Source organism: Mesoplodon densirostris, chromosome X, assembly GCF_025265405.1.
Source record: "Mesoplodon densirostris isolate mMesDen1 chromosome X, mMesDen1 primary haplotype, whole genome shotgun sequence".
Classification (NCBI taxonomy): domain Eukaryota; kingdom Metazoa; phylum Chordata; class Mammalia; order Artiodactyla; family Ziphiidae; genus Mesoplodon; species Mesoplodon densirostris.
Genome location: NC_082681.1, coordinates 41,904,674 through 41,930,988, shown reverse-complemented (window position 1 = coordinate 41,930,988; position 26,315 = coordinate 41,904,674). Strand labels below are relative to the sequence as shown.

The 26,315-nt window shown below is 35.2% G+C and overlaps 1 protein-coding gene across 2 annotated transcripts in view; it reads left to right on the top strand.

Moving 5' to 3' along the window:
* COL4A5 (collagen type IV alpha 5 chain) overlaps nt 1–26,315 on the top strand; it is a 237,857-nt gene that overhangs the window by 162,447 nt on the left and 49,095 nt on the right. For both annotated transcript variants that reach the window (XM_060088071.1, XM_060088072.1), the window contains exons 27-36: nt 27–131; nt 4,288–4,385; nt 5,659–5,809; nt 11,825–11,938; nt 17,137–17,304; nt 18,173–18,262; nt 18,739–18,888; nt 20,272–20,370; nt 21,759–21,848; nt 22,250–22,389. In XM_060088071.1, coding sequence (XP_059944054.1) covers nt 27–131; nt 4,288–4,385; nt 5,659–5,809; nt 11,825–11,938; nt 17,137–17,304; nt 18,173–18,262; nt 18,739–18,888; nt 20,272–20,370; nt 21,759–21,848; nt 22,250–22,389 — 1,205 coding nt within the window. The remainder of the gene's footprint in view (nt 1–26; nt 132–4,287; nt 4,386–5,658; nt 5,810–11,824; nt 11,939–17,136; nt 17,305–18,172; nt 18,263–18,738; nt 18,889–20,271; nt 20,371–21,758; nt 21,849–22,249; nt 22,390–26,315) is intronic.

Here is a 26,315-nt window from a genome sequence, read left to right as displayed (position 1 = left end):
TCCAAAAAACTGCTGTTTTTCCGTAGGTGAACCTGGACTCCCAGGCCAGCCAGGCTTACCAGGTATACCTGGTAGCAAAGGAGAACCAGGTATCCCTGGAATCGGGCTTCCTGGACCACCTGGTCCCAAAGGTATGTAGGACTGGGTAGGAGGCAAGGTAGGTTAGCTGGTTAGTATGATATTATTCTTTGATATAGCTCACACAACAGATAAAGTATATTCGTGCAACTTTTTTCTATGTGCAATAAAGAATGTAAGGGAAAAGTCACAGCATGTATGTACTATAGTTTCATTGTCTTTATGTAAAGCATTCCAGACAAGAAAATATCTAAATCCTAGATATGCAAAAATTATATACAAGCTTTAAATATCACAGTAATTATTGTCTTTTGTGTTCAAACTGTATTTACAGGGCTCAGAAAAGTCTCTGGCACATATTAAGCGCTCAATACATATTTGTTAAATGAATGGATTGTATTAAACAGAAAACAGATTTATTGCACACATATATCCAAGTAATGTTTTATCCTAAATCATATTATCTTGATTTACTGAAATTTTTAGGGCTGTTGCTTCAGTTATGCTTTATTCTTCACAGAATTTCTTTTCTCATGAATGGCAAGAGTGTGCATTGGTCTGAGATCAGTGTTTAAACATGTCCTTTTTATAGCTGAGTACTATTCCATTGTATATATGTGCCACATCTTCTTTATCCATTCATCTGTCGATGGACATTTAGGTTGTTTCCATGTCCTGGCTATTGTAAATAGTGCTGAAATGAACATTGTGGTACATGACTCTTTTTGAATTATGGTTTTCTCAGGGTATATGCCCAGTAGTGGGATTGCTGGGTCATATGGCAGTTCTATTTTTAGTTTTTTGAGGAACTTCCATACTGTTCTCCATAGTTGCTGTATCAATTTACATTCCCACCAACAGTGCAAGAAGGTTCCCCTTTCTCCACACCCTCTCCAGCATTTATTGTTTGTAGATTTCTTGATGATGGCCATTTTGACTGGTGTGAGGTGATACCTCATTGTAGTTTTGATTTGCATTTCTCTAATGATAGGGATGTTGAGCATCCTTTCATGTGTTTGTTGGGGATCTGAATATCTTCTTTGGAGAAATGTCTATTTAGGTCTTCTGCCCAGTTTTGGATTGGGTTGTTTGTTTTTTTGATATTGAGCTGCATGAGCTGCTTATAAATTTTGGAGATTAATCCTTTGTCAGTTGCTTCATTTGCATACATTTTCTCCCATTCTGAGGGTTGTCTTTTCATCTTCTTTATGTTCTCCTTTGCTGTGCAAAAGCTTTTAAGTTTCATTAGGTCCCATTTGTTTATTTTTGTTTTTATTTCCATTTCTCTAGGAGGTGGGTCAAAAAGGATCTTGCTGTGATTTATGTCATAGAGGGTTCTGCCTATGCTTTCCTCTAAGAGTTTTATAGTGTCTGGCCTTACCTTTAAGTCTTTAATCTATTTTGAGTTTATTTTTGTGCATGGTATTAGGGAGTGTTCTAATTTCATTCTTTTCCATGTAGCTGTCCAGTTTTCCCAGCACCACTTATTGAAGAGGCTGTCTTTTCTCCATTTTATTATCTTGCCTCCTTTATCAAAAATAAGGTGACCATATGTGTGTAGGTTTATCTCTGGGCTTTCTATCCTGTTTCATTGGTTTATATTTCTCTTTTTGTGCCAGTGCCATACTGTGTTGATTACTGTAGCTTTGTAGTATAGTGTGAAGTCCAGGAGCCTGATTCCTCCAGCTCCATTTTTCTTTCTCAAGATCTCTTTGGCTATTCAGGGTCTTTAGTGTTTCCACACAAATTGTGAAATTTTTTGTTCTAGTTCTGTGAAAAATGCCAGTGGTAGTTTGATAGGGATTGCATTGAGTCTGTAGATTGCTTTAGGTAGTATAGTCATTTTCACAGTGTTGATTCTTCCAATCCAGGGACATGGTATATCTCTCCATCTGTTTGTATCATCTTTAATTTCTTTCATCAGTGTCTTATAATTTTCTGCATACAGGTCTTTTGTCTCCTTCGGTAGGTTTATTCCTAGATATTTTATCCTTTTAGTTGCAATGGTAAATGGGAGTGTTTCCTTAATTCCTCTTTCAGATTTTTCGTCATTCGTGTATAGGAAGGCAAGAAATTTCTGTGTATTAATTTTGTATCTGGCTCCTTTACCACATTCATTGATTAGCTCTAGTAGTTTTCTGGTAACATCTTTAGGATTCTCTATGTATAGTATCATGTCATCTGCAAACAGTGACAGCTTTACTTCTTCTTTTCCCATTTGGATTCCTTTTATTTCTTTTTCTTCTCTAATTGCTGTGGCTAAAACTTCCAAAACTATGTTGAATAATAGTGGTGAGAGTGGACAACCTTGTCTTGTTCCTGATCTTAGGAAATGCTTTTAGTTTTTCATCACTGAGAATGTTGTTTGCTGTGGGTTTGTCGTATATGGGCTTTATTATATTGAGGTAGGTTCCCTCTGTATCTTCTTTCTGGAGGGTTTTTATCATTAATGGGTGTTGAATTTTGTCAAAAGCTTTTGCTGCATCTACTGAGATGATCATCTGGTTTTTCTCCTTCAATTTGTTAATATGGTGTATCCCATTGATTGATTTGTGTATATTGAAGTATTCTTGCATTCCTGGGATAAACCTCACTTCATCATGTTGTATGATCCTTTAATGTGCTGTTGGATTCTGTTTGCTAGTATTTTTTTGAGAATTTTTGCATCTATGTTATTGGTGATATTGGCCTGTAGTTTTCTTTCTTTGTGACATCTTGGTCTGGTTTTGGTATCAGTGTGATGGTGGCCTCGTAGAATGAGTTTGGGAGGGTTCCTCGCTCTGTTATATTTTGGAAGAGTTTGAGAAGAATAGGTAGTAGCTCTTCTCTAAATGTTTGAAAGAATTCGCCTGTGAAGACATCTGGTCCTGGGCTTTTGTTTGTGGGAAGATTTTTAATCACAGTCTCAATTTCAGTGCTTGTGATTGGTCTGTTTATATTTTCTATTTCTTCCTGTTTCAGTCTCAGAAGGTTGTGCCTTTCTAAGAATGTGTCCATTTCTTCCAGTTTGTCCATTTTATTGGCATATGGTTGCTTGTAGTAATCTCTCATGATCTTTTGTATTTCTGCAGTGTCAGTTGTTACTTCTCCTTTTTCATTTCTAATTCTATTGATTTGAGTCTTCTCCCTTTTTTTCTTGATGAGTCTGGCTAATGGTTTGTCAATTTTGTTTATCTTCTCAAAGAACCAGCTTTTAGTTTTATTGATCGTTTCTGTTATGTGCCTCATTTCTTTTTCATTTATTTCTGATCTGATCTTTATGATTTCTTATCTTCTGCTAACTTTGGGTTTTTTGTTCTTCTTTCTCTAATTCCTTTAGATGTAATGTTAGGTTGTTTATTTTAGATTTTTCTTGTTTCTTGAGGTAGGATTGTATTGCTATATACTTCCCTCTTATAGGTACTTTTGCTGCATCCCATAGGTTTTGGGTCATTGTGTTTTCATTGTCCTTTGTTTCTAGGTATTTTTTGATTTGCTCTTTGACTTCTTTAGTGATATCTTGGTTATTTAGTGGTATATTGTTTAGCATCCATGTGTTTGTATTTTTTACAGATTTGTTCCTGTAATTGGTATCTAGTCTCATAGTGTTGTGGTTGGAAAAGATACTTGGTACAATTTCGATTTTCTTAAATTTACTGAAGCTTGATTTGTGACCCAAGATATGATCTATCCTGGAGAATGTTCCACGAGCACTTGAGAGGAAAGTGTATTCTGTTGTTTTTGGATGGAATGTCCTTAAATATCAATTAAGTCCATCTTGTTTAATGTGTCATTTGAAGCTTGTGGTTCCTTATTTATTTTCTGCAAATGTTTTTAGATCACTTCCAGAATTATGTAGCAGGTCTTTTATCATACTGTATCCAGATGTAAGCAGAAGAAAAGTTTCTCTGCATTTTTGTGTTGGATTCATTCCTTATTTTTAGTTGTGTCTTGTTGGTAATAGCTTTGATTTTCCTTAGAAGAGCATATCTTCCACACACATTAGCCCTATATGACAATAATAGGGGACCATATGGTGATTGAGAGAGAATATCAGGTACCTGTAAGGCTTAGTCTGAAGTAGTCATCTAGAATGTCATTGTGGTTTTACCTTCTTACTGTAGTCACTAAGAATGATTGAATAGGGTGAAAATGTGGGTTTGGGAGTTTGGGTATCTTCCTTACAGTGTCTTCTCTTTGGAGATTAAAAAATGGCTTCTAATTTTACAGGTTTTCCTGGAATTCCAGGACCTCCGGGAGCACCTGGGACACCTGGAAGAATTGGTCTAGAAGGTCCTTCTGGGCCACCAGGCTTTCCAGGACTAAAGGTCTGAAACATTTTTAATTTATTTTTTCTTATTTTTCTATTCCCCCTACCTTCCTTAGCCTTCTCTATTTTGATTTAGACATCATCCCAAGTCTTCACTGTATAAATAAATCTTAACTTATTGTATTTTTATTTAAAAATATTTAATTCCAAATACTTTTTAATAGTCCAAGGGGTCAAATTGAAGCAAAAAAAAGAAGTTTCTGAACCTGTTTAGAGTGACTGGTTATATGATGAGATGAGATGAGAGAATATAATCATCAGTTTCCCCTGTGCTTTTCTGTAGTACCATCATTCCATTTAATCTCTGTCCATGTCTGTGTGATGTTTGGTTGAAATGGTGTTGAATATCATGCCAAGTACTTCTCATACATTCCCCTCTGTCCCAATTCCATCCCAGATACTTAATGCAAATCATTGCTATCGACTTAGTACTAATAATGGTACTGTGTTTGAGTTGGTTTCTATTCCTCTTACTACATTTTAGGTAATCTAAAATTTTCCTTAGTCAGTCTTCAGCAAACTGCCATGGTACGTAATTATCCTAACTGTTCCTGTATTTTCTCTGTGTTTAATTAATTTAAACTTCCTGTGTTTTTATGATTACTATCAATAACTTTTTTCCATGGGAAGAAAAATTGACCATGGCCACAGTTGTCATGAAAATCACTTCTCTATTGATTGTTTTTATTTTATTATTAACCTTTTCAAATGAACGCAAAAGTAAAAGGAATAATACAATGAACTTTCTTATATCCATCACTCAGATTCCAAATTATCAATATTTTATCATATTTGCTTCATCTACGCTTTTTTTCTTTGCTGAAGTATTTTAACCCAAATCTCAATATAGTGTCATTTCACCTATAAATATCTATACTTCAGTATTCATCTCTAAGTAAACAGACATTATATAGAAAACCCACAGTTCTATTATCATACTTAGTCAAATTTAAAATAATCATCTAATACAGTACCCAGTCTGTAATCACATTTCATCACTTCGGTTCTTTAATCTCATGCTGTCTCAGTTATTTCTTTCTTGTCCTGAATCCAGACCAAATAATTCAATTTGTTTTACTAAGCCCAGTTTCCTATCCTTCCAGATGTTCTGTCCTGCATGCCAATTACTTTTCATTTAATTATCCTACTCCCTTTACCATGGCAGGGGGGTTATTATCTTGTATTTTCTGCTTTAAATTCTCTATAGTAAACAGTAAACACCAAGAAAGTCATGGGAGTTTTTGTTGTGTTTTATCATGTGTATGCTCAAGGGAGAACCAGGATTTGGTCTACCTGGGCCACCTGGGCCTCCAGGACTCCCAGGTTTCAAAGGAATACTTGGTCCAAAAGGGGATCGTGGTTTCCCAGGACCTCAAGGTCCTCCAGGACAAGCTGGCTTGGATGGGCTACCTGGACCAAAAGGTATGGAGGCTGTTGCTAATTCTCAATTTGCTTTTAAATTTATAGAAATTGAAACTGTTGTGACAGTTTATGGGTGATAATCCCAATTAACTAGAAAGCCCATGCTGCCACTCTATCATGGCTTTTTTTTTAATCCTCCATTGGTATATGTTGTGTTTTATTTCATTGTATAGATGATACAATCATATATGTATTGAAGTAACACTTTTGTAAAAGTCTTCCCTTTACCTCATATCCATCCATTATGTTCCTCCCCATCCCATATGTAGCCATTTTTTAGTTACTTATTTATCCTTCTGGTGTTCCTTCATACAAATACAAGTCAATAAGAATATATATATATCGTTTAACATCTTTATTGGAGTATAATTGCTTTACAATGGTGTGTTAGTTTCTGCTTTATAACAAAGTGAATCAGCTATACATATACATATATCCCCATATCTCCTCCCTCTTGCATCTCCCTCCCACCCTCCCTATCCCACCCCTCTAGGTGGTCACAAAGCACCGAGCTGATCTCCCTGTGCTAAAGAAGAACATATATATTTTTATTTCCTACCTTTCTCAAAAGATAGAGTACTACCTTTTGCACTTTATTTATTTCATTTAACTTTATATTCTAGAGAATCCTCCATGTTAGTACATAGAGATTGTGATTTTTTTAAAATAGTTGCCTAGTATTGTATTGCTTGGGTATGCCATGGTTTATTCTACCAGTTGCTAGTTGCTAGACTGTGTTTTTGGCAATATTTTCTTATTAGAAATAATGCCACAATGAATAATCTTGCATACATGTTATTTCATGTGTGTACAGGTGTAATGTTAGAATAGAGTAATAAAAATGGGTTTTCTGAATGGAAGGGCAAATGCATTTCTAGATATTGACAGATTCCTCTCCATTTGTACCTTTTTACACTCCCCCCAAAAATGTATGGGTGTGCTTGTTTCCCCACAGCCTTGCTAAATGAGTATGTTGATAAACTCTTGGATTTTTGCCAAACTGTTGGAAACAAGTAGGTTATCTCAGTATAGATTTTTAAACATTTTATTGTGAAAAATCTCAAACACACAGAAAAATTAACAAGAATTGTACAGTGAAAACCCATCTATCTACCACCTAGATTCTACAATTCACATTTTATCTCTCTGCCAACATTTAATTTTTTTTTTTTTTTTTTTGCGGTACACGGGCTTCTCACTGTTGTGGCCTCTCCCGTTGTGGATCACAGGCTCTGGACACACAGGCTCAGCGGCCATGGCTCACGGGCCTAGCCGCTCCGCGGCATGTGGGATCTTCCCAGACCAGGGCACGAACCCGTGTCCCCTGCATCGGCAGGCAGACTCTCAACCACTGTGCCACCAGGGAAGCCCCCAACATTTAATTTTTAAAAATGTTTTATATAAAGCAAAGTAGAAAAAGTTTTACAGTGACTACTGTATACCCACCATTGATATTCTACTATCAACATTTTACTATGCATGATTTGTCACGTATTTCTTCATCCCTTTCTCCTTTCGTTGACTTATTTTTAATGCATTTCAAGGTAAATCACAATAGCAATGCACTTCTCCCTAAATACTGCAGCATGCATGTCTATGGTTGTTCTTTTTCTTTTGATACACTACCAAATGTAAAATAGATAGCTAGTGGGAAGCAGCCGCATAGCACAGGGAGATCAGCTCGGTGCTTTGTGACCACCTAGAGGGGTGGGATAGGGAGGGTGGGAGGGAGGGAGGTGCAAAAGGGAAGAGATATGGGAATGTATGTATATGTATGACTGATTCACTTTGTTATACAGCAGAAACTAACACACCATTGTAAAGCAATTATACTCCAATAAAGATGTTAAAAAAATGAAATGTGCAAATCTTAAGGGTACATTTTCTGGATTTTAACAGATGCATACTCCTGTTTAACCAAACCCCTATCAAGATATGATCCCAGAAATTTCCCTTTTGCCCCTTTCCTCAGTTCTAACCCCAACATCCACAGTGGCAACCATGCGGTAATGATTTTTTTCATCAAAAATTAATTCTACCTGTTCTAGAAATCCTTTGGAATGATACAGCATGTACTTTCTTTGTGAGGCTTCCTTCACTCAGACTATTGTTTTTGAGATTCATTCATGTTGTTGTGTTTATCAGTAGTCCTTTATTTGTTTTTAATGAGCATTTCATTGTATAAGTATACCAAAGTTTGTTTATCCATTCTCTGTTGATGAACACCTGGACTGTGTCAAAGTGTTTGGCTATTATGAGGGAAACTCTTAAGAACATTCTTTTACAACTTTTTTTTAATGGATATGTGCTTTCATTATGCTTGAGTAAATACCTAAGAGTAGAATTGTTGGGTCATAAGACAGGTGCATGTTAGTTGTATAAGACACTACTAGACCTTTTTCAGGGAACCCTTGTACATCGTTGGTAGGAATGTAAATTGGTACACCCACTGTAGAAAACAGTATGGAAGTTTCTCAAAAAACTACAAGTAGAACTACCATATGATCCAGCAATCCCACTCCTGGGCATATATCCAGAGAAAACCATAGTTCAAAATGACACATGCACCCCAGAATTCACTGCAGCACTATTTACAGTAGCCAGGTCACGGAAGCAACCTAAATGCCCGTCAACAGGTGAATGGATAAAGAAGATGTGGCACATATATATGATGGAATATTACTTAGCCATAAAAAGGAATGAAATTGTGCCATTTACAACAACATGAATGGACTTGGAGGGTATTATGCTTAGTGAAATAAGTCAGAGAAAGACAAATAATGTATGATAGGACTTATATGTAGAATCTAAAAAATAAAACAAAATAGTGAATATAACAAAAAGGAAACAGTCTCACAGAAATAGAGAACAAACGAGTGGTTACCATTGGGGAGAGGGAAGGGGGAGGGGTAAGATAGGGTTTGGGATTAAGAGGTACAAACTACTATGTACTATAAAATAAATAAGCTACAAGGATATATTGTACAGGGAGAATATAGCCAGTATTTTATAATAACTGTAAATGGAGTATAACCTTTAAAATTGTGAATCACTATGTTGTACACCTGAAACTTATATAATATTGTAAATCAACTATTAACTCAATAATAGAAAAAGGAAATTACTAGACCTTTTCCCAAAATGGTTGTATCATTTTCTAACCAATATAGTATGAAAGTTTCAGTTGTTCCACATTCTCTCCAACATTTGGTTTTATCAGTTTTTTTCATTTTTGAATTTTAGTAGGTATGTAGGTAATGTATTTTGGTTTTAGTTTGCATTTCCCTGATGACTAATGATGTTGAGCTCTTTTACATGTACTGGTGAATTATTTACATATTCAGATATTTTTCCCACTTTAAAATATGGGTTGTTTTTCTTTTTATTGTTAAGTTGGAAGTGACCTTTACGTATCCTGCATACTGGTTCTTTGTCAAATACATGTTTATGAGTATTTTATCCCTGTCTGGCTTGCCTAGTGTATTTTGATGAGCAGAAGTTTTAATTTTATTGATTTTTCATTTATCAATTTTTTTCTTATTTGATTATTATTTTCTTTGTTTTATCTAAGAAAACTTTCCCTGTTCCAAAGTTGCAAATATATTCTTTTTTATTTTGTAAATTTTATAGTTTTAGTTTTTATGTTGGAGACCATCATCCATTTCAAATAAGTTTTGCTTAGCATCATTTATTTAAAATAACTCCCTCCTCATTGGGTTATTTTGGTGTCAGTGTCAAAAATCAAACGACTGTTTATGCATGGGTGTATTTCTGTGCTGTCAGTTCTGCTTATCTATCTTACTATCCTTAAGTTCCTACCAACTGTTTATATTACAGTAGCTTTACAATAAGACTTGATGTCAGGTAATATAAGTTCTCCAACTTTTTTCTTTTTTAAAAATTTCTTTGGATATACTACGTCCTTTTCCTTTACTCTCAGGGTAGTTTAAAATTGTATTTCCATTATTATGAGGGAAATTGACCATCTTTTCATATATTTAAAGGACATACATATTTTTTCCTGTAAACTGCTCATGTCCTTTGCTCATTTCTTTCTTTTTTTTTTTTTGTGGTATGCGGGCCTCTCATTGTTGTGGCCTCTCCCGTTGCGGAGCACAGGCTCCGGATGCGCAGGCTCAGCGGCCATGGCTCACGGGCCCAGCCGCTCCGTGGCATGTGGGACCTTCCTGGACCGGGGCACGAACCCGCGTACCCTGCATCAGCAGGCGGACTCTCAACCACTGTGCCACCAGGGAAGCCCCACTTTGCTCATTTCTTTATTGGTTTCTTCTATCCGCTTGATTTTGATTTCCCTAATTATATATATGAATAGAATTAGTCTAACTGGTTTGGCAATTGTTTTTTTTTTCTTTCTGGTTTGCAAGGAACTAGACTCTCCTGGTCAACGTTTTGGCCCCCAGAAAATAATCTGAAGAACCCCACACTTCTGAAACATGTTGGATTGATTCCTATTAAAGCAATAAAACAGCATTGCCAAATTTAACCAGGCTATATTCTGCCAGCAAGAGCCCCAAACTAACCCAATACAAATTGTTCTCAGATAAGTGCTTTTAAAAATACCTTCCTGTCTTTGAGTACACAATTCTGGCCTGCTATAAACTGTAACACTCAAAGTTACAGATAGTGTTTCCCATCAGTTACCTCCCCCAGCTTAAACTTGTGACCCCCAAAACTTGCAGATAGAAACATTTCAAATGATAAGCTATGTGGCAAACAGTCTCCATATGGAAATTACTCACTCATTATACTTTGTTTATGAAAATATCCTTGAGGCAGAGGTTGGGAAGAAAGGGGTTGAAGCCCATTTTAAACATCAGCCCTTTATCAAGCGTTTGCCTAACCTTTGAAAGGAAGTATAGGATCCCCATATCCTAATAGGAATCATTCCCAAATATTAAAACCTCAGTACAGTTCCTAAGGTGCTAGAAAAAAAAAAGAATTTGGGGCTTTCTGCCACGTAATTCCTTTATTCCTCAAACATTCATTATGTTCTTATTCTGTGTCTATTATTACTTGAATTGTTAGAAACACAAAGGCATAGACTCTGCTCTTGAAGATCTCAGAGATTGTTCTCTACTATAAGAAAATCTAGGTGGTATCACCATGATAGTGTTTATCTCAACAGGAACTTTTATGAGTATGTATCACTAATGTTTTGGATCAATAGACCATAGTCAAAACACAGCAAGCAGATCACAATAAAAGTTCACCCACCAGATATACTTACACCAGTGGCTGGGTATCAGAACTTAGTGACTAAACTATAGGAGAAATTGGTACATCATTTTCAAGGCAACATAGTGACCAATAATAAATTAATAAGGCTAATATCCATCAGGAAAGAACTATATGAGGAAGAAAATGTGCTTAAGACTGAACATTGGAATCATTCAACAAAAAAGAAAATAATGATGACTTTGGAAGCATTTAGTTTATCTGATATGTTACTTTTGTTCAGGGCCGCATCTAAGGTGCCTTGGGAAGCTTCATATACAAAGTGACATTTGAACTGAATCTTTAGGGAAGGATGTTCCAGGTAGCAGAAATAACGTGCAAAATATCATTGTGACAAATAGAATGGTGTGTTTGTAAATATTGAAATAAATAAGAAATAAAGTATAATTTTCAAAATCTATATCATATCTAGAAATTAATAAAACAAAATGTGCCTAATGTATTTGTGGGAAAAATTAAAACTCTATTATTAACAACTTGAAAAAGGGTAGAATTAATTGGTTAATAAATCGTATGTGTAGATGGGAAGAGACAGTCAATTCTCCCCAGATTTGTCTGCAAATATACTGCATTTTCAATGAGAATTCAAGTAGAAATTTTCTGGATATGACATAACTGATTCTGAAACTTGATATTTAGCAAACATATGATAAAACATACTACAAACTCATTGTAATTATAACTTTGTGAACCAATGCTAAAGACTAGTGACTCAGCTATTGTTGTTTTTAATATCTAAACTATATTTATTCCTTAAAGGTGACATTGGACCAAATGGACAACCTGGGTCAATGGGACCTCCTGGGCTGCCAGGAACAGGTGTTCAGGGGCCACCAGGGCCACCAGGAATTCCTGGACCAATAGGTCAACCTGGTAAGATTGGAGTAAATGTGCATTTTGTAGCACTAATTATGTAGAGGTTGATTAGCCCCTCAATAAAGTGTAACCTATGTAACAGTCTTCCAGAAAACAGATTTGAGAGTTAATATGTCCACTTATATAATTGTGTAAAAGTGAAAGAGCACAGATCACGACATAAGAACTACTTTAATCCCTGATATTTCCCCTCCCTGTTAATTTAAAATTGATCTATTAACAACAGTGCAATTTAACAACTGCAGTGTGTTGCCATGGCTTATAATCATTGAGCTAGTCATAGCTTTGGAATCCCAGACCTTCTAGTGCTAATCATTTCAGACCTGAGTAGCTATATGGCATTAATAGACCTTTGTGGAACCTCATAACATTTCTTAGCACGTGAGAACTAGGGTTAAAAAAGTTCTTTGAAAAATATTTCTTAGGCATTCTCAATTTTTTAAATAAAACAAGTGAGTTTACTTGAATTTTCTTTTCTTTTGCCCATAAATCAGCATTTACTTTGCAACTCATAAGCACGCTAAGGTTTTTTTTTTAATATGAATACTCAGAAAAGTTTTGTCAGCTTGTAACCTAATAGAGAATCATATGATTCCTCTATGTTTGTGTGAGAGCTTACTCAAGTTTGTGGATTCTGAGCCATCTGGTGATGTGAATTATTTTTATCTTAATCTAGGCAGGCATAGTAAGGGCCACACTTGGGCCAAGATTATGTTATTGCAAAGCACTATAATAATATATGAAATTAAAACAAATATGGAACATTTAATCATTCCTTACTTCACATGAATACATCAGATGACTTAAACACACCGTTCAGATATACATACATTGACTTTGAAACAATGGAATATATTTTCTGACCTTAAATGCCAATAGGTATTTTGTTAGTTATTATGCTTAAAATCTAGAAACACTGATTAACAATATAAAAAGCCTGGAAAGTAAAGGTTATTTTTGCTTATGTCCTATTTTAAACATTTATTTTATGGCAGATTATACTGTTTTTATAGTGGCCCCTAACATGTCACTACTGATTTAGAAATAAGAAAACTTACAGTGTTGCTTTGAACCAGCTTGTTAAAAAGTAAGTGCTTCAACATTCATGAGAAAACCATCTGTCCAACTAGCAGAGGGATCTTGAGAGAAAACAATTAATTTTTAGGTTTGGCCATTATAGTCTTGGCCTGCTGTTTCACAAAATGGCTAAAATAAATTTATCATTTCTGTTGTGTTTTGTCATTTATTTTATTTCCCAAAATTGCATGAGGTTTTGGAAGCATTTTGAATTCTTAAGTCACAGCTTAGCAAGAATAAAAAGACCACTGTTAATACCAATATGAACAAAATAAAAATACATTCATTTGTACTTTCTGCCTTTTCAAATTTAGCTAATGCTCTATGATGTTTCATTCACCTAATGTTGTTTCTTTTTAACTGATGGATATGTAGGTATATTTATAAAGTCCATATAGAATAGGCAGGGGGAAAAGTAATGATGCTGAATTTAATCTCATCTCTTCCTTCTGTAAATATATATTTTGCTACAGAATTGAAGATCCTAACTAATATGGTTCAACAAACAAATGAAGTTAACAGCAACTGCCATGAAAATGCATTGAATGCATTCTTATTAATATAGAAATGTTCTCAAATCACAATTTTTTTTACCACAGGATGACCACATTTTGTATTTGATACTAGCAACATATACTCACTTTTAAAGTAAATTTTATTTGTATCATCAAAGCAGAATATTATCTTAGTCCATTTCAAAAATACCATAATTTCTGTTTGTACATCTCAATAACAGGATGATCAGCAAGGCTACTACTAATATCTTGATACACCTGACTTATACTGCATGGCTGAAATTCTAACTACCAATTTTTAAAAATAAGCTTATTAAATATACTTGCTGTGTTTCATTTTGCAGTAGAAAACTTAATGCAAAGTATTCTATGTTGTCATTTCTCTAGAAATATATGCTTTTCAGGCTTTTCTTTTGACTCCAGTTTTCTATTATTTAATTAAGCTTTACTATTTGTCATTCTCTTTTCCATAGCAGGCTGTACAGTTTAATGCATGTTTATAAGTTAAAGACCTGTTGAATATCAATTTCTCATTTGGCAGTAGGGAAATAAAATTTTTCTTTAAATGCCAAGGGACAAGAAGCAAAGTGCTTTTCACCCCATGCCCTAGTAACCCAGGCAGAAATGGAAGTTGTTGGTTCTTATTATTTGGTCTGGCCAATAACTAGAAGATAATTGCTTTAGTTAATCTTTTTAGAGGTCAGTTAAATATACTCAATTCCATGTCTACAGATAATACCCTAACCTGAGTTAAATGTGTTGTAACACTTGCCCAGCCTCAGGAACACGTGCATGGCTGAATCAGCTCAGGCTCATCACCACTAATGTGAATCAAAGGAATAAGGAATTAGTCGTGTAATTTTTATAGATGAAGGAGAGTACATTGTAGTTTTCTAACTTTTTTTGGCTATAAAACCCTTGGGCTGTGTGTGTGTGTGTGTGTGTGTGTGTGTGTGTGTGTAAAGTTTTCACAGATAATGCATGCTTTTGGAATTTTCTTTTTTTTCCCATAAACTCTTTCCATTTGGCTGCAAATAAATTTAGAGCATTATACACCTCTAATGTACTTAGCCTCTATAGATATATCCATATAATTCCTTTTATTGTGTAAGGAGATTCAGCAGAGCCTTTGAATTTATATTGACTTTCTTCATTCTGAATCTTACCAGGATGCCGATTCCTGACATAGTCATGGAAAAGATCTATGCTGTGCAAAATGCAGCATAATATCTGTTACTACTACTAATGACAATGCAGAGATCTTTGCCTAGTACATGTAGTTTGCTTAATCATAGCCTGCACTAATAATTATTGAGTTATCTGTACCTAACCTGTTACAGTATAAAATCAAGTTTATTTTTAAATTCTAACTAACTTTTAGGAGCTTAAATTCCAAAGTGATCATTCACAGCAATATAAAGATCAGAGATAAACAAGAGTGTAAAGCTGATCTTCATCAAAAAGTATTACTTTTTGTGAATGTAAAATTTTATTGTGTCTCTGTTGGCAAACACATTTATAGTATATGTTATATGAGCATCTGAGCAAATGCCTAAAATAAATTTCTTTCCTGATTACTAATATATGTTAGTAGTGAATCAATATCTAATAAATTCTATTCGTAGACTTTTTGTTCTAATCTTTACATGGTTAGTTTTGTTTCCTAACCTAATGAATCTTTTTGCAACTTGCTTCTGCTTGGGTGGTTCATCTTGCTGCTGAACTATAACTTCCTGCCTCTTGAACTTCAGGTCTGCCAGGTACTGTAGTTTTCTCTCAAAAGCCTTATCTTTTTCTTTTTTAATATTGAGAATTTATTATATTAGAGCAAATAGAAAATATCATTCAAATATAATAGGATCATCGTAAAAGATGCAAGAGATATTTCATGAAAATGGTTCTGAGAAACTGTAAATAGGATATTTCCTTTGATTTATTATCTTTTGAGCTCTATTGAGGTATAATAGACAAATAGAATTGTAATATATTTCAAATATACAATGTGATTATTTGATATATGTATACGTGGTGAAAGGATTTTCACAATCAAGTTAACACATCCATCACCTCACATATTTTCCACTTTTTGTGTGTGAGAACCCTTAAGTTCTACTCTATTAGCAAGTTGCAGTTATACAATACAGTATTATCAATGATAGTCACCATGTTATACATTAAATCCTCAGACCTTATTCATCTTTCTTCCCCCCCCCCCGCAAAAGCCATATCTTAAAGCTTTAAACTTGGAAAACAAACAAGATTTCTCCAGATTGAAGTCTTTGGTTTCTTTTAATTATTTTGTAGAACCGCTCTCTTGGAGCATATTTCAAAGGACTAATTAGTTATCTTGAAAACTCAGCTATTAAAAACTACTTGGACTGTAATATAACAATAGACAGTGATTCATATAGGGCTATAATTGTGCACATGATTAGGTATCTCATCATATTTCATAAATATAAAATATCTCTCCCCTTTTAATAATCTTTTTATTATGAAATGGCAGCATTGGAATCATCACTACTGTACCAACTAAATGGAATTCTCTAATCTTCAAAGTGAATTTAATCAGTTTAAAGGCATGCTGGTATATTATATCAAACAGGTCTTAAAATGCCAGTGTCTTGCTCTCTTATAAAAATAATTGTCTGTGAATCTTCAACAGTAATAAAATTAGGTCTTATTGTTGAAGGGATGCTTGGAATGGTCACCTGTTTCATCCCGCAGCTTTCAATCAGTTATGGCACATCCCCATTTAACAGATGAAGACCAACAACATTAAGTGACTTAATAAGTCACGTAGCTGATAGGTATTGGAATGGGAACTTGCACCATGTTTGTAGTGTAATTCTTTTCACTAAACATATTCTTTTTTAACCACCTTGTTTTCTGGAGTATATTTTTGCAATGACATATTTTTTCTATAAAATCCTGGCTGGATTACTGTGAAACAAAAGTTAACAACAAAGACTAATAATAACGTATTATTAAAACAACATGTAAAACAAAGCCAATATAAAGTAAAAAGGGCCCATGTAACTTACTTATTCAGTAATTAATCTTTTTATGGATTATAGAAATACATCTTTATAATTCATAATACCTTAGAGCAATGGAAATCCAAGTGTGGTCAATGGACCAGTGTCGAATTACAAACTGTTTGTTACCAGTCAGCACTGGAATTAGAAGAAATAGAGAGTAAGCATTTAGAAACTTTTATAGCAGTTTGACAGTGTAATTATATTTATTGAATATAATAACCAAAAGGTAAGATTGTATTTTATATGTCTTTGATATTTTTATTTTAGTATTTTAGTAATTTTATTGTGTTTTATTAAAAAAAACAGTCCATGATGGACCAGCAATTAAGAAAAGATTGGTCGGTCATGAGAAATAATTTCAGAAGCACCTTCTTAGAGAAATATACTTGAGAATCCTAAACTTTTATTGTTGGTTATTTTCTGTGCATGATGCCAAAAGTATCTCTAACTCACTGTTAGGTTTGTTATATACAGGATTCTATCACTTGTTTGCTAGAAAAATAACCAGATACATCTCTTAAAACTACTTCAATACTTCTTAATATTGGTTTGTATTAACTAGGCTTGCATGGAATACCAGGAGAGAAGGGGGATCCAGGGCCTCCTGGATTTGATGTTCCAGGACCCCCTGGTGAGAGAGGCAGTCCAGGGATCCCTGGAGCACCAGGTCCTATGGGACCCCCAGGATCACCAGGGCTCCCAGGAAAAGCAGGTGCCTCTGGCTTTCCAGGTAATATTTTAGTCTTCCCAGGTAATTTTTTAGTCTTCCCTAATTTTGGATTCAGGAAATTAAAACTAATATGACTCTGGTATATTATCCTCTTGTACTTTTCTGGATTGACACTGTCCTTTAAGAAAAAGTGTTAAATGTCTTTGATTGTAGGAAACTCACTTTGCTATTTGCATTACACTTTTTCTCTCTGAGGGCTCCAGTTATATATTGCTGTGTAACAAATGACCCCAAAATTTAATGATTTAAATCAACCTTTTAATTTTGCTCAAGGTTTGTGGGTCAGGAATTAAGGGATGGATTGCCAGGGTTGTTTATCTCTGATCCACATGGCATCAGCTGGAGTGGTTGGGGTTGAAGGATCTACTTCTCTGACATCTGAGTGTTCATTGGCCTCTTCACATGGTATCTCATTATCCATAGAAGTACTTTGCATTATGGTAGTATCAAGGTAGCTGCTCTCCTTCCAGGGCAGCTGGCTTCCAAAAGAGAGAATCCCCAAAACTGAAAATGAGTGTACTAAGAGCCACAGATGGAAGTTTCAAGGCTTCTTATGATCTAGCATTGAGAGTCATACAGTGTCACTTAGTCAAGGGTAAGGCACAGAGTCATCCCGAATTCAAGGGGAGAAGGCTACTCTAGGCTGTGTATACTGGGAAGTGTGGTTCATTTGGGGACCATCTTTAGAGACTAACTACCACAATGATATAGGCAGTAGTGGTCACTAAGGTTACAATAGTTGGAAAGGGGTGAAACTTAGTGGCTTCCCTCCAAGTTTCAATAGTTTTCCAGTTGACATCTTTAAACTTATCTTTTATCTTTCCAAGGTCAAGGAAAGGTAAAAGATACTTATTGATATTCTTAAAAGGTGCCAAAGGTGAAATGGGTATGATGGGACCTCCAGGCCCAACAGGACCTTTGGGAATTCCTGGCAGGAGTGGTGTTCCTGGTCTCAAAGGTAATATTCAGGGTTTGCTGGCAGATGCATGAAAGAAAGAAAATTTAGTATTTTACTTTATGTCAATACAGAATATTTTTATTTGACTGCTTTAAAATGAGCAATGCTTGCTTGTATTATGTTTCTTGTATTTTCATGGCATTTAAATAGGTACTGTTTTAAGTTTGGTGGTATGCTTAGCTTGAATACTATGAAACATGGTAAGTGCTTAGCTCAAAATAACAGAATATAGGGATTAAATTTTTACTTTTTACAGTCTTTGTAATTGTCAAAGAATCCCAGAAGAGAGATTGTTATTTGAGTGTAAAAGTGTGTGTGAGGTCGAGTTATTTATAGACAGTAAATAAGGTGCCTAAGTGTTTTGGGTGGTCAGTGGCCTACCCAACTATGTAACATATGGATAATCTTTATATATGCATTAATCCTGGATGGATAAATCTGATCTGCTCTGTCTTCCCCACACATGTTGGGTTTAGGTGATGATGGTTTGCAGGGTCAGCCAGGACTTCCTGGCCCTGCAGGAGAGAAAGGTAGTAAAGGAGAGCCTGGCCTTCCAGGCCTTCCTGGACCAATGGATCCAGATCTGCTGGGTTCAAAAGGAGAGAAAGGGGACCCTGGCCTACCAGGTGAGTGAATGCATTTATTTATTAATGTGTTTCCTGCTATATATGAATTTTAATTTTTAATAGCATGGAAAGTGACTTGTAATCCAGGACTCACCACCATAAGGCAGTTAGGTGCATCAAATTTTGGTAATGAAAATTAATTTTCACTGATTTCACTGATCAACTTTTGTTTGAGTATTTTCTTTGTAGTTTATCTGTCACAAACTATGAGGTTTTAAAATAGACAGTCACTTTCAGGCCTTCCAGAAAATAGTATATAGGATGTGGTCAAGAGAAAAAAAGATCTATATAAGCCAGAATTATTTGGAAAACAGATTTCAGTGTTTGGAAAATTTGCTGGTCCTTTAAACTTTTTCGTCTTGAAACCAGATGAGGATGAGTGGTACTTTGTTGCCCTGCAGTGTTTTGATATCCACATCATGCTTGACTTTTAAGTACAGTTCATTGTTATTCTACCCTGGAAGAATAAACAAGTATTGGACTATGAACAGCCAAGCTCAGCTCTGGGGGAGGTCACTGAAAGTAGGTCTAGGGAATGACTGTTGTTGTTATAGTTATTTTATTAGAAGCAAATAAGGTATGAAGTGTAACAGGTTTTTAACATTTAAAAGTCCTTTTTTCTTTTTATAAAAGTATAATATATTCATAACAAAGCACCAGAAAATATGAATAAGCACAGATCAATAACTAAAACACAATCCAATCTATATAGAATAGTCTTTCAAACAACATGGAACTTTAAAAACTATCTATGTTTATTTGCAGATCATAGTAAAGTTTGTGACTCTTTCTGTGTTGTAACCATTATTACTGTCAGTCCGCGTGTGAGTGTGTGTGCAGGTGTGTGTGTACATAGATGTTATAAGCTTCCCTATGAGCAGGACCTGGTGGGATTTCTCCTCAAAAAAGAGTGTTAAGACATTACTGTATACAGTCATGAAAGAGGCAAAGCCACCTAATTTTTATTCTTGTTAAAATGAGATACCTTTCTTGACTTACTTCTTGCAAGGCTTCTCTCCTCTTTCCATTATGACTTCTGCAAAACAGAGGCAGTAAACTGTATTTGCCTGTGATATAGGGTTATTAAATATAGTTATAGAATCTAAGAGAGAGCTTAGAGATAATCCTCCCCAATTCCTTCATTTTACAGTGTAAGAAACTGAGGCCCAAAGAGGAAAGTGACTTAATTCTTGAGTGCTCTGCAATTCTTAATGGTAGCTAAATTAAAAAGTGGGGGATTTTAGTGAGTCCAGTGCTGTTGGTTCATACTGTATCAGAATATCACTGTATTTCATTCATATTTCAGAGTTTGGTGAGCTTGCTTCACCAAATTTATTTAATGATATCAACCTAACTTGTCTTTCTTATACTCATCCTTGGAAGGTATTCCTGGAGTTGCAGGGCCAAAAGGTTATCAGGGTTTGCCTGGAGACCCAGGGCAACCTGGACTGAGTGGACAGCCTGGATTACCAGGACCATCGGGTAAGTATGTTAAACCACCTGTAGCAATTGGGTGGTTGATCCTGAACCCTGGAACAAAGTAATTATGTATTTATCATGTGTGATGATGTTTTGAATCTGGTCATGGCAATATGCTGGGGTAGCTATTGAGATACAGACCTCTCCTTAACAAAAATGTTGCCATTTGGCCCAAGTGTCAACAGACAAGATTTGTAGAATATTTTGCTTTGCTCAGTTTCTTCTTTTTGTGGCATCAGTGTGTACGCAAAATCAGAAGTACATCCAAGTAAGGTGCTGTGTTTTATTTATATACATTGTAGCATATGTCAATAAGACAGGTTATCTGGTAGGAGCCTAAAGAATTCACCCTTTTCAGTTCTCTGTCTTCAGACAAGTCAATCATTAAACCATGTAAAACAGATGGCTGCCAATTCTATTTTTAAAAGTTTCTAGGGATAAAAATTTCACAATCTACCTTGGTAATGTGTTATAGCATTAATCACTCTTACAGTCAACATGGATTTTTTTTCTTATTTCTAATAAAACTCTTGCTGCTTCTTAAGCCATTTTCTTTTAGTTGGGCCCCTAAGGAATAAAGAGGAGCTCATCTCCATCTTTGTAAGAGCCCTTTAGGTCAGTTATTCTGTTCTGGACTCTGTACTGCATTACCTTGATGTAGTGGGAAGGAGAAATTATCTCCTTTTCTATCCTTCACATATTTTGCATTTTCTTCTCCAAGCTGGAAGACAGTGTGAAAGAAAAAATAAAAGAAAATAATATTTAAGGCAACATTGTGGTCCTTGGGAAATTCCTGGATGACACCACAGAGCTCAAGTATCTAAGCTCTGGGAAGAATGTGTAAGCACAACAGCCATGACTGTTGGGGGGAGATAGTCCAGTATTTCTCCATCAACTCTTATATATCCCTGGCCTAATGTGCTGAGGGTGTATCATGACAGGTTACCACTTTCCTCTTCTGGTCTCACATGATCAGGCTCTACATGGGAATGCCACCTCTGAATCTTTTAAAAAGAGTCCCTTTATATTGGATTTACCTGTGATGAATATAGTAAGGTACTTACTTATACACAAACAACAAATAAGATTTCAGGTGATTGGAATAGTTTTAGGGCAAGAAACAAGGTGTCTTGGTGAAAGTTTTGCATTTTTAAAATAAATTTGTATTAGGAAACCTCTGTTACCATGATTATATTGTAATATGTTCCTGAAGAGATTTCTTAGGTAACTCTTACCTGTTTTATGCTGAGTTAGATCTGTGGAACTTAATCGTATGTTAAGATTTAATCCATTCAATCTCACGCTTGCATTTTAATTACAACCCATACCAGGAAACCAGGCAACATTAATATTACTGAGTTGTCTTAATTTTACCAATTTGACTTTTGTAGGTCCCAAGGGTAACCCTGGTCTCCCTGGGAAGCCAGGACTTACAGGACCTCCTGGACTTAAAGGAAACATAGGTGATATGGGTTTTCCAGGTGAGTGATGAAAATTTCCCAGATATTTAGTTCCATTAATGGAAGATGGTTCACTCTTTGTTATTAGAAATGAGACTGGTGTTGATAGAGACAAGCTGAGACAATATCTAAGGCAGTCAGTGGGTAGAGCTCTCTCATTACCGAAATATTTGAAGTGCGAATTAAGAGACAGAGCTTTAGAAAGAATTCACAAACTTACATTTTTTTCTCCAGCTATACCCCCTTTCACTTAAACTTCCTTGAAAAATAGGCTTTTATATAATCCTGGTTGTAAAGCTCATTATTATATATATCAGAATTTGCAGAATTCTTTTAAAAAATATTTTTGCTTGGTCATGTGCATCATATATATCCCAGAAACAATATTTTGTAAAAGATTGCATATTACATGTTTCTAACAGGCCCCCAGGGTGCAAAAGGGTCTCCTGGACCTCCTGGAGTTCCTGGACAACCTGGATCCCCGGGATTACCTGGACAGAAAGGAGAAAAAGGTGATCCTGGTATTTCAGGCATTGGTCTTCCAGGTCTTCCTGGCCCAAAGGTAATCCTACTCAGGTATATGCCTGAGCAGATATGATATTTCTTTAACATTGTGCTCATTCCTAATTCTTACTTAAACAAACTATAGAATGACATGGTATAGTCTGGGCAAGAAGTTCATTCCTTCTCTTTTCTCCTATATTGTAAGGAGATATATTTTGGTTTTGCAGCCAGTCCAAAAAAAGGGGGGGAAATCTTTCTGATTTCTTTATTTTCCCTCTATCATACTCTTTGAGTATGTTTCAGTAACCCAAAAGCATATTTCTGCATAGTTTTGGTTTTTTTTTCCTTTTTAGTGATGGAGTTGTTGGTCTTTGTCCTAATATTATTATTAACTAATTTGAAGAGGCTTATAAGCAAAGTAACATAAAATTAATGAAGGTGCAGTAGTATTCTTAACTGCATATCTGAGGTGGTTCTCCGAAAACAGTTTTACGTATCTCTCTCTGTCCCTAGTCAGTGTGAAAACTTTGGTGGGATTTCTCAAGCAATCAAATCTAGAACTTGTTTAAGAATCACTGGACTCACAAATGTTTGATAACTGCTTAATTCCATGTAAAAAGGTAGTAATCGCTATTGCTTTGCAGAAGTATTTTATAACTAGCAGAGAGGTATCCATTGTCTAATATATATGTTGCAAGTATTTTCTCCCAGTGAATTGTTTGTCTTTAACGATGTTTAATCATTCAGTTACAACACAAAACCTGAGAGTATTAGAAAAGGAATTGTGTTACTCAACTTCCGTGAAAGTTCCCACTGAGATAAGAATTTATTGAATAACATTTTAAAGATAATTTCTTTTTAATAGTATATAAAAAGCTATATTTTTAAATGTATTTATTTTCTTTCTTTTTTTGGCTGTATCAGGTCTTAGTTGTGGCATGCGGGATCTTTTATTTGTTGCGGCACGCGGGCTCTTCATTGGGGTGCGCAGGCTTCTCTCTAGTTGTGGTGCGCAGGCTCTAGGGCGCATGGGCTCTGTAGTTTGTGGCACGCAGTCTCTCTCATTGAGGCACGCAAGCTCTGTAGTTGTGGCATGTGGGCTTAGTTGCCCCGCGGCATGTGGGATCTTAGTTCCCCAACAGGGATCGAACATATGTCTCCTGCATTGTAAGGCGGATTCTTTATCACTGGACCACCAGGGAAGTCCCCAGAAAGACTATCTTTTGATTGCCCAGTCAATCAACTTACTTTAAGAAGTAATCAAGAGAAATTTCTGTATATTAATTGTGGATTAACAGTATAAAGTTTATTGAAATGAATCTTAATTTTTTCTATTTAAATTTTATCAGTAATACATGAATACATATTTTACTAAAACTAATAATACAGACATATCAAGGGCAAAAGTGAAAATCTCCTTTATAACATGTCTCCTTTATTCCATTCCCTTCCCCAAAGAATCCACTGTTAATAGTTGGTGTGTAAATTTGAATCTCTTGCAACATATTCTCTTTCTCTTTCTCTTTCTCTCTCTCGATACACACACACACACACACACACACATACATACACATGCACACACATATATATACATACACACAGAGTTTTGTTTTTTCTGCACTTTGTGCATATGTAGAATCATAGAATACACACTGTTCTGTATGTTACCTTATCACTTATGTCTTTTAATATTTCTTCTTTCAGTATATCTTAATCAGTTTTCTTCATCAGTGTACATCACTGTTAATGTCTGCATGATATCCTACTTTTGTTGCAATTCATATCATAATGAACATTCTTACACATATCTGTGGACACATGTACAATTATTTATACTGTAGAGATTCTTAAAAGTGAAATTGCTGGGTCAAAAGATATGTGCATTTCAATTTTTGTCTTTTTAAGTTTTTATATTAATAGTAACAAATTAGATTGATTTTAAAAATCTACCAGCACATCGTAGTGTATACAGAAATAGAAATATAATGTTGTACACATGAAACTTTTATGTATAATGTTATAAATCAATAAAAATAAAATCAACCAGTATGAAATGATGTAAAATGAGAACTCTTCTTTCCACATATTTACATACTCCAAATCCACAGTTCTTCCCCAAGGTATCCACGTTTAGTAGTTCCTCATGTATTTGTCCAGAAAAGGCTTTTTACGCATATATATGTTTGTATATATGATAGGTATTTCATCAGTTTTAAGACTCAGTTTTGTACAATTCAAATTCTCTGATATTGAGGTGCATCTTACAATGGGAAACATTTTATGATTATAATTAGAAGCATTTTTCCCTCAGTTATTGATGCATGGAATGATGTGGCATCTTCTAATGGAAGTTATATTTTTATTTATATGCATGAAATCATATTCAATACTATATATCTGTTCTGGACCTAGTGGTCATAGTTTGTATATCTTAGCATACTTTCTTTATCAGCCTATAAATATACACTTCATTCTTTTTCATAATTATATAGTATTTTCTGTTTAGGTTAACCATAAATAATTTAACCTATTATTAGTACTGAAGTTGTTTCTATATTTTCAGGATTACAAACATATGTTGCACTGAAATTCTTATACATATCTTACATAAATATCTTAAGATTATTTGGTAAATATTGCCATAGAATAAATTCTGAATAGATTTGCTGGAGTCCAGCATACATATGCCTTTTTGTTTTTTTAACATCTTTATTGGAGTACAATTGCTTTACAGTGGTGTGTTAGTTTCTGCTTTATAACAAAGTGAATCAGTTATACATATACATATATCCCCATATCTCCTCCCTCTTGCATCTCCCTCCCACCCTCCCTATACCACCCCTCTAGGTGGTCACAAAGCACGAAGCTGATCACCCTATGCTATGCGTCTACTTCCCACTAGCTATCTATTTTATCTTTGGTAGTATATATAAGTCCATGCCACTCTCTCACTTTGTCCCAGCTTACCCTTCCCCCTCCCTGTGTCCTCAAATCCATTCTCTACATCTGCGTCTTTAATCCTGTCCTGCCCCTAGGTTCTTCACATACATTTTTTTTTTAGATTCCATATATATATGTTAGCATACTGTATTTGTTTTCTCTTTCTGACTTACTTCACTCTGTATGACAGACTCTAGGTCCATCCACCTCACTAGAAATAACTCAATTTCATTTCTTTTTATGACTGAGTAATATTCCATTGTATATATGTGCCACATCTTCTTTACCCATTCATCTGTCGATGGACACCTAAGTTGCTTCCATGTCCTGGCTATTGTAAATAGAGCTGCAGTGAATATTGTGATACATGACTCTTTTTGAATTATGGTTTTCTCAGGGTATATGCCCAGTAGTGGGATTGCTGGGTCATATGGTAGTTCTATTTTTAGTTTTTTAAGGAACCTCCATACTGTTCTCTGTAGTGGCTGTATCAATTTACATTCCCACCAACAGTGCAAGAGGGTTCCCTTTTCTCCACACCCTCTCCAGCATTTATTGTTTGTAGATTTTTTGATGATGGCCATTATAACTAGTGTGAGTTAATGCCTCATTGTCATTTTGATTTGTATTTCTCTAATGATTAGCGATGTTGAGCATCCTTTCATGTGTTTGTTGGCAATCTGCATATCTTCTTTGGGGAAATGTCTATTTAGGTCTTCTGACCATTCTTGGATTGAGTTGTTTGTTTTTTTGATATTGAGCTGCATGAGCTGCTTATGAACTTTGGAGATTAATCCTTTGTCAGTTGCTTCATTTGCAAGTATTTTCTCCCATTCTGAGGGTTGTCATTTCGTCTTCTTTATGTTTTCCTTTGCAGTGCAAAAGCTTTTAAGTTTCATTAGGTCCCATTTGTTTATTTTTGTTTTTATTTCCATTTCTCTAGGAGGTGGGTCAGAAAGGATCTTGCTGTGATTTATGTCATAGAAGGTTCTGCCTATGCTTTCCTCTAAGAGTTTTATAGTGTCTGGCCTTACCTTTAGGTCT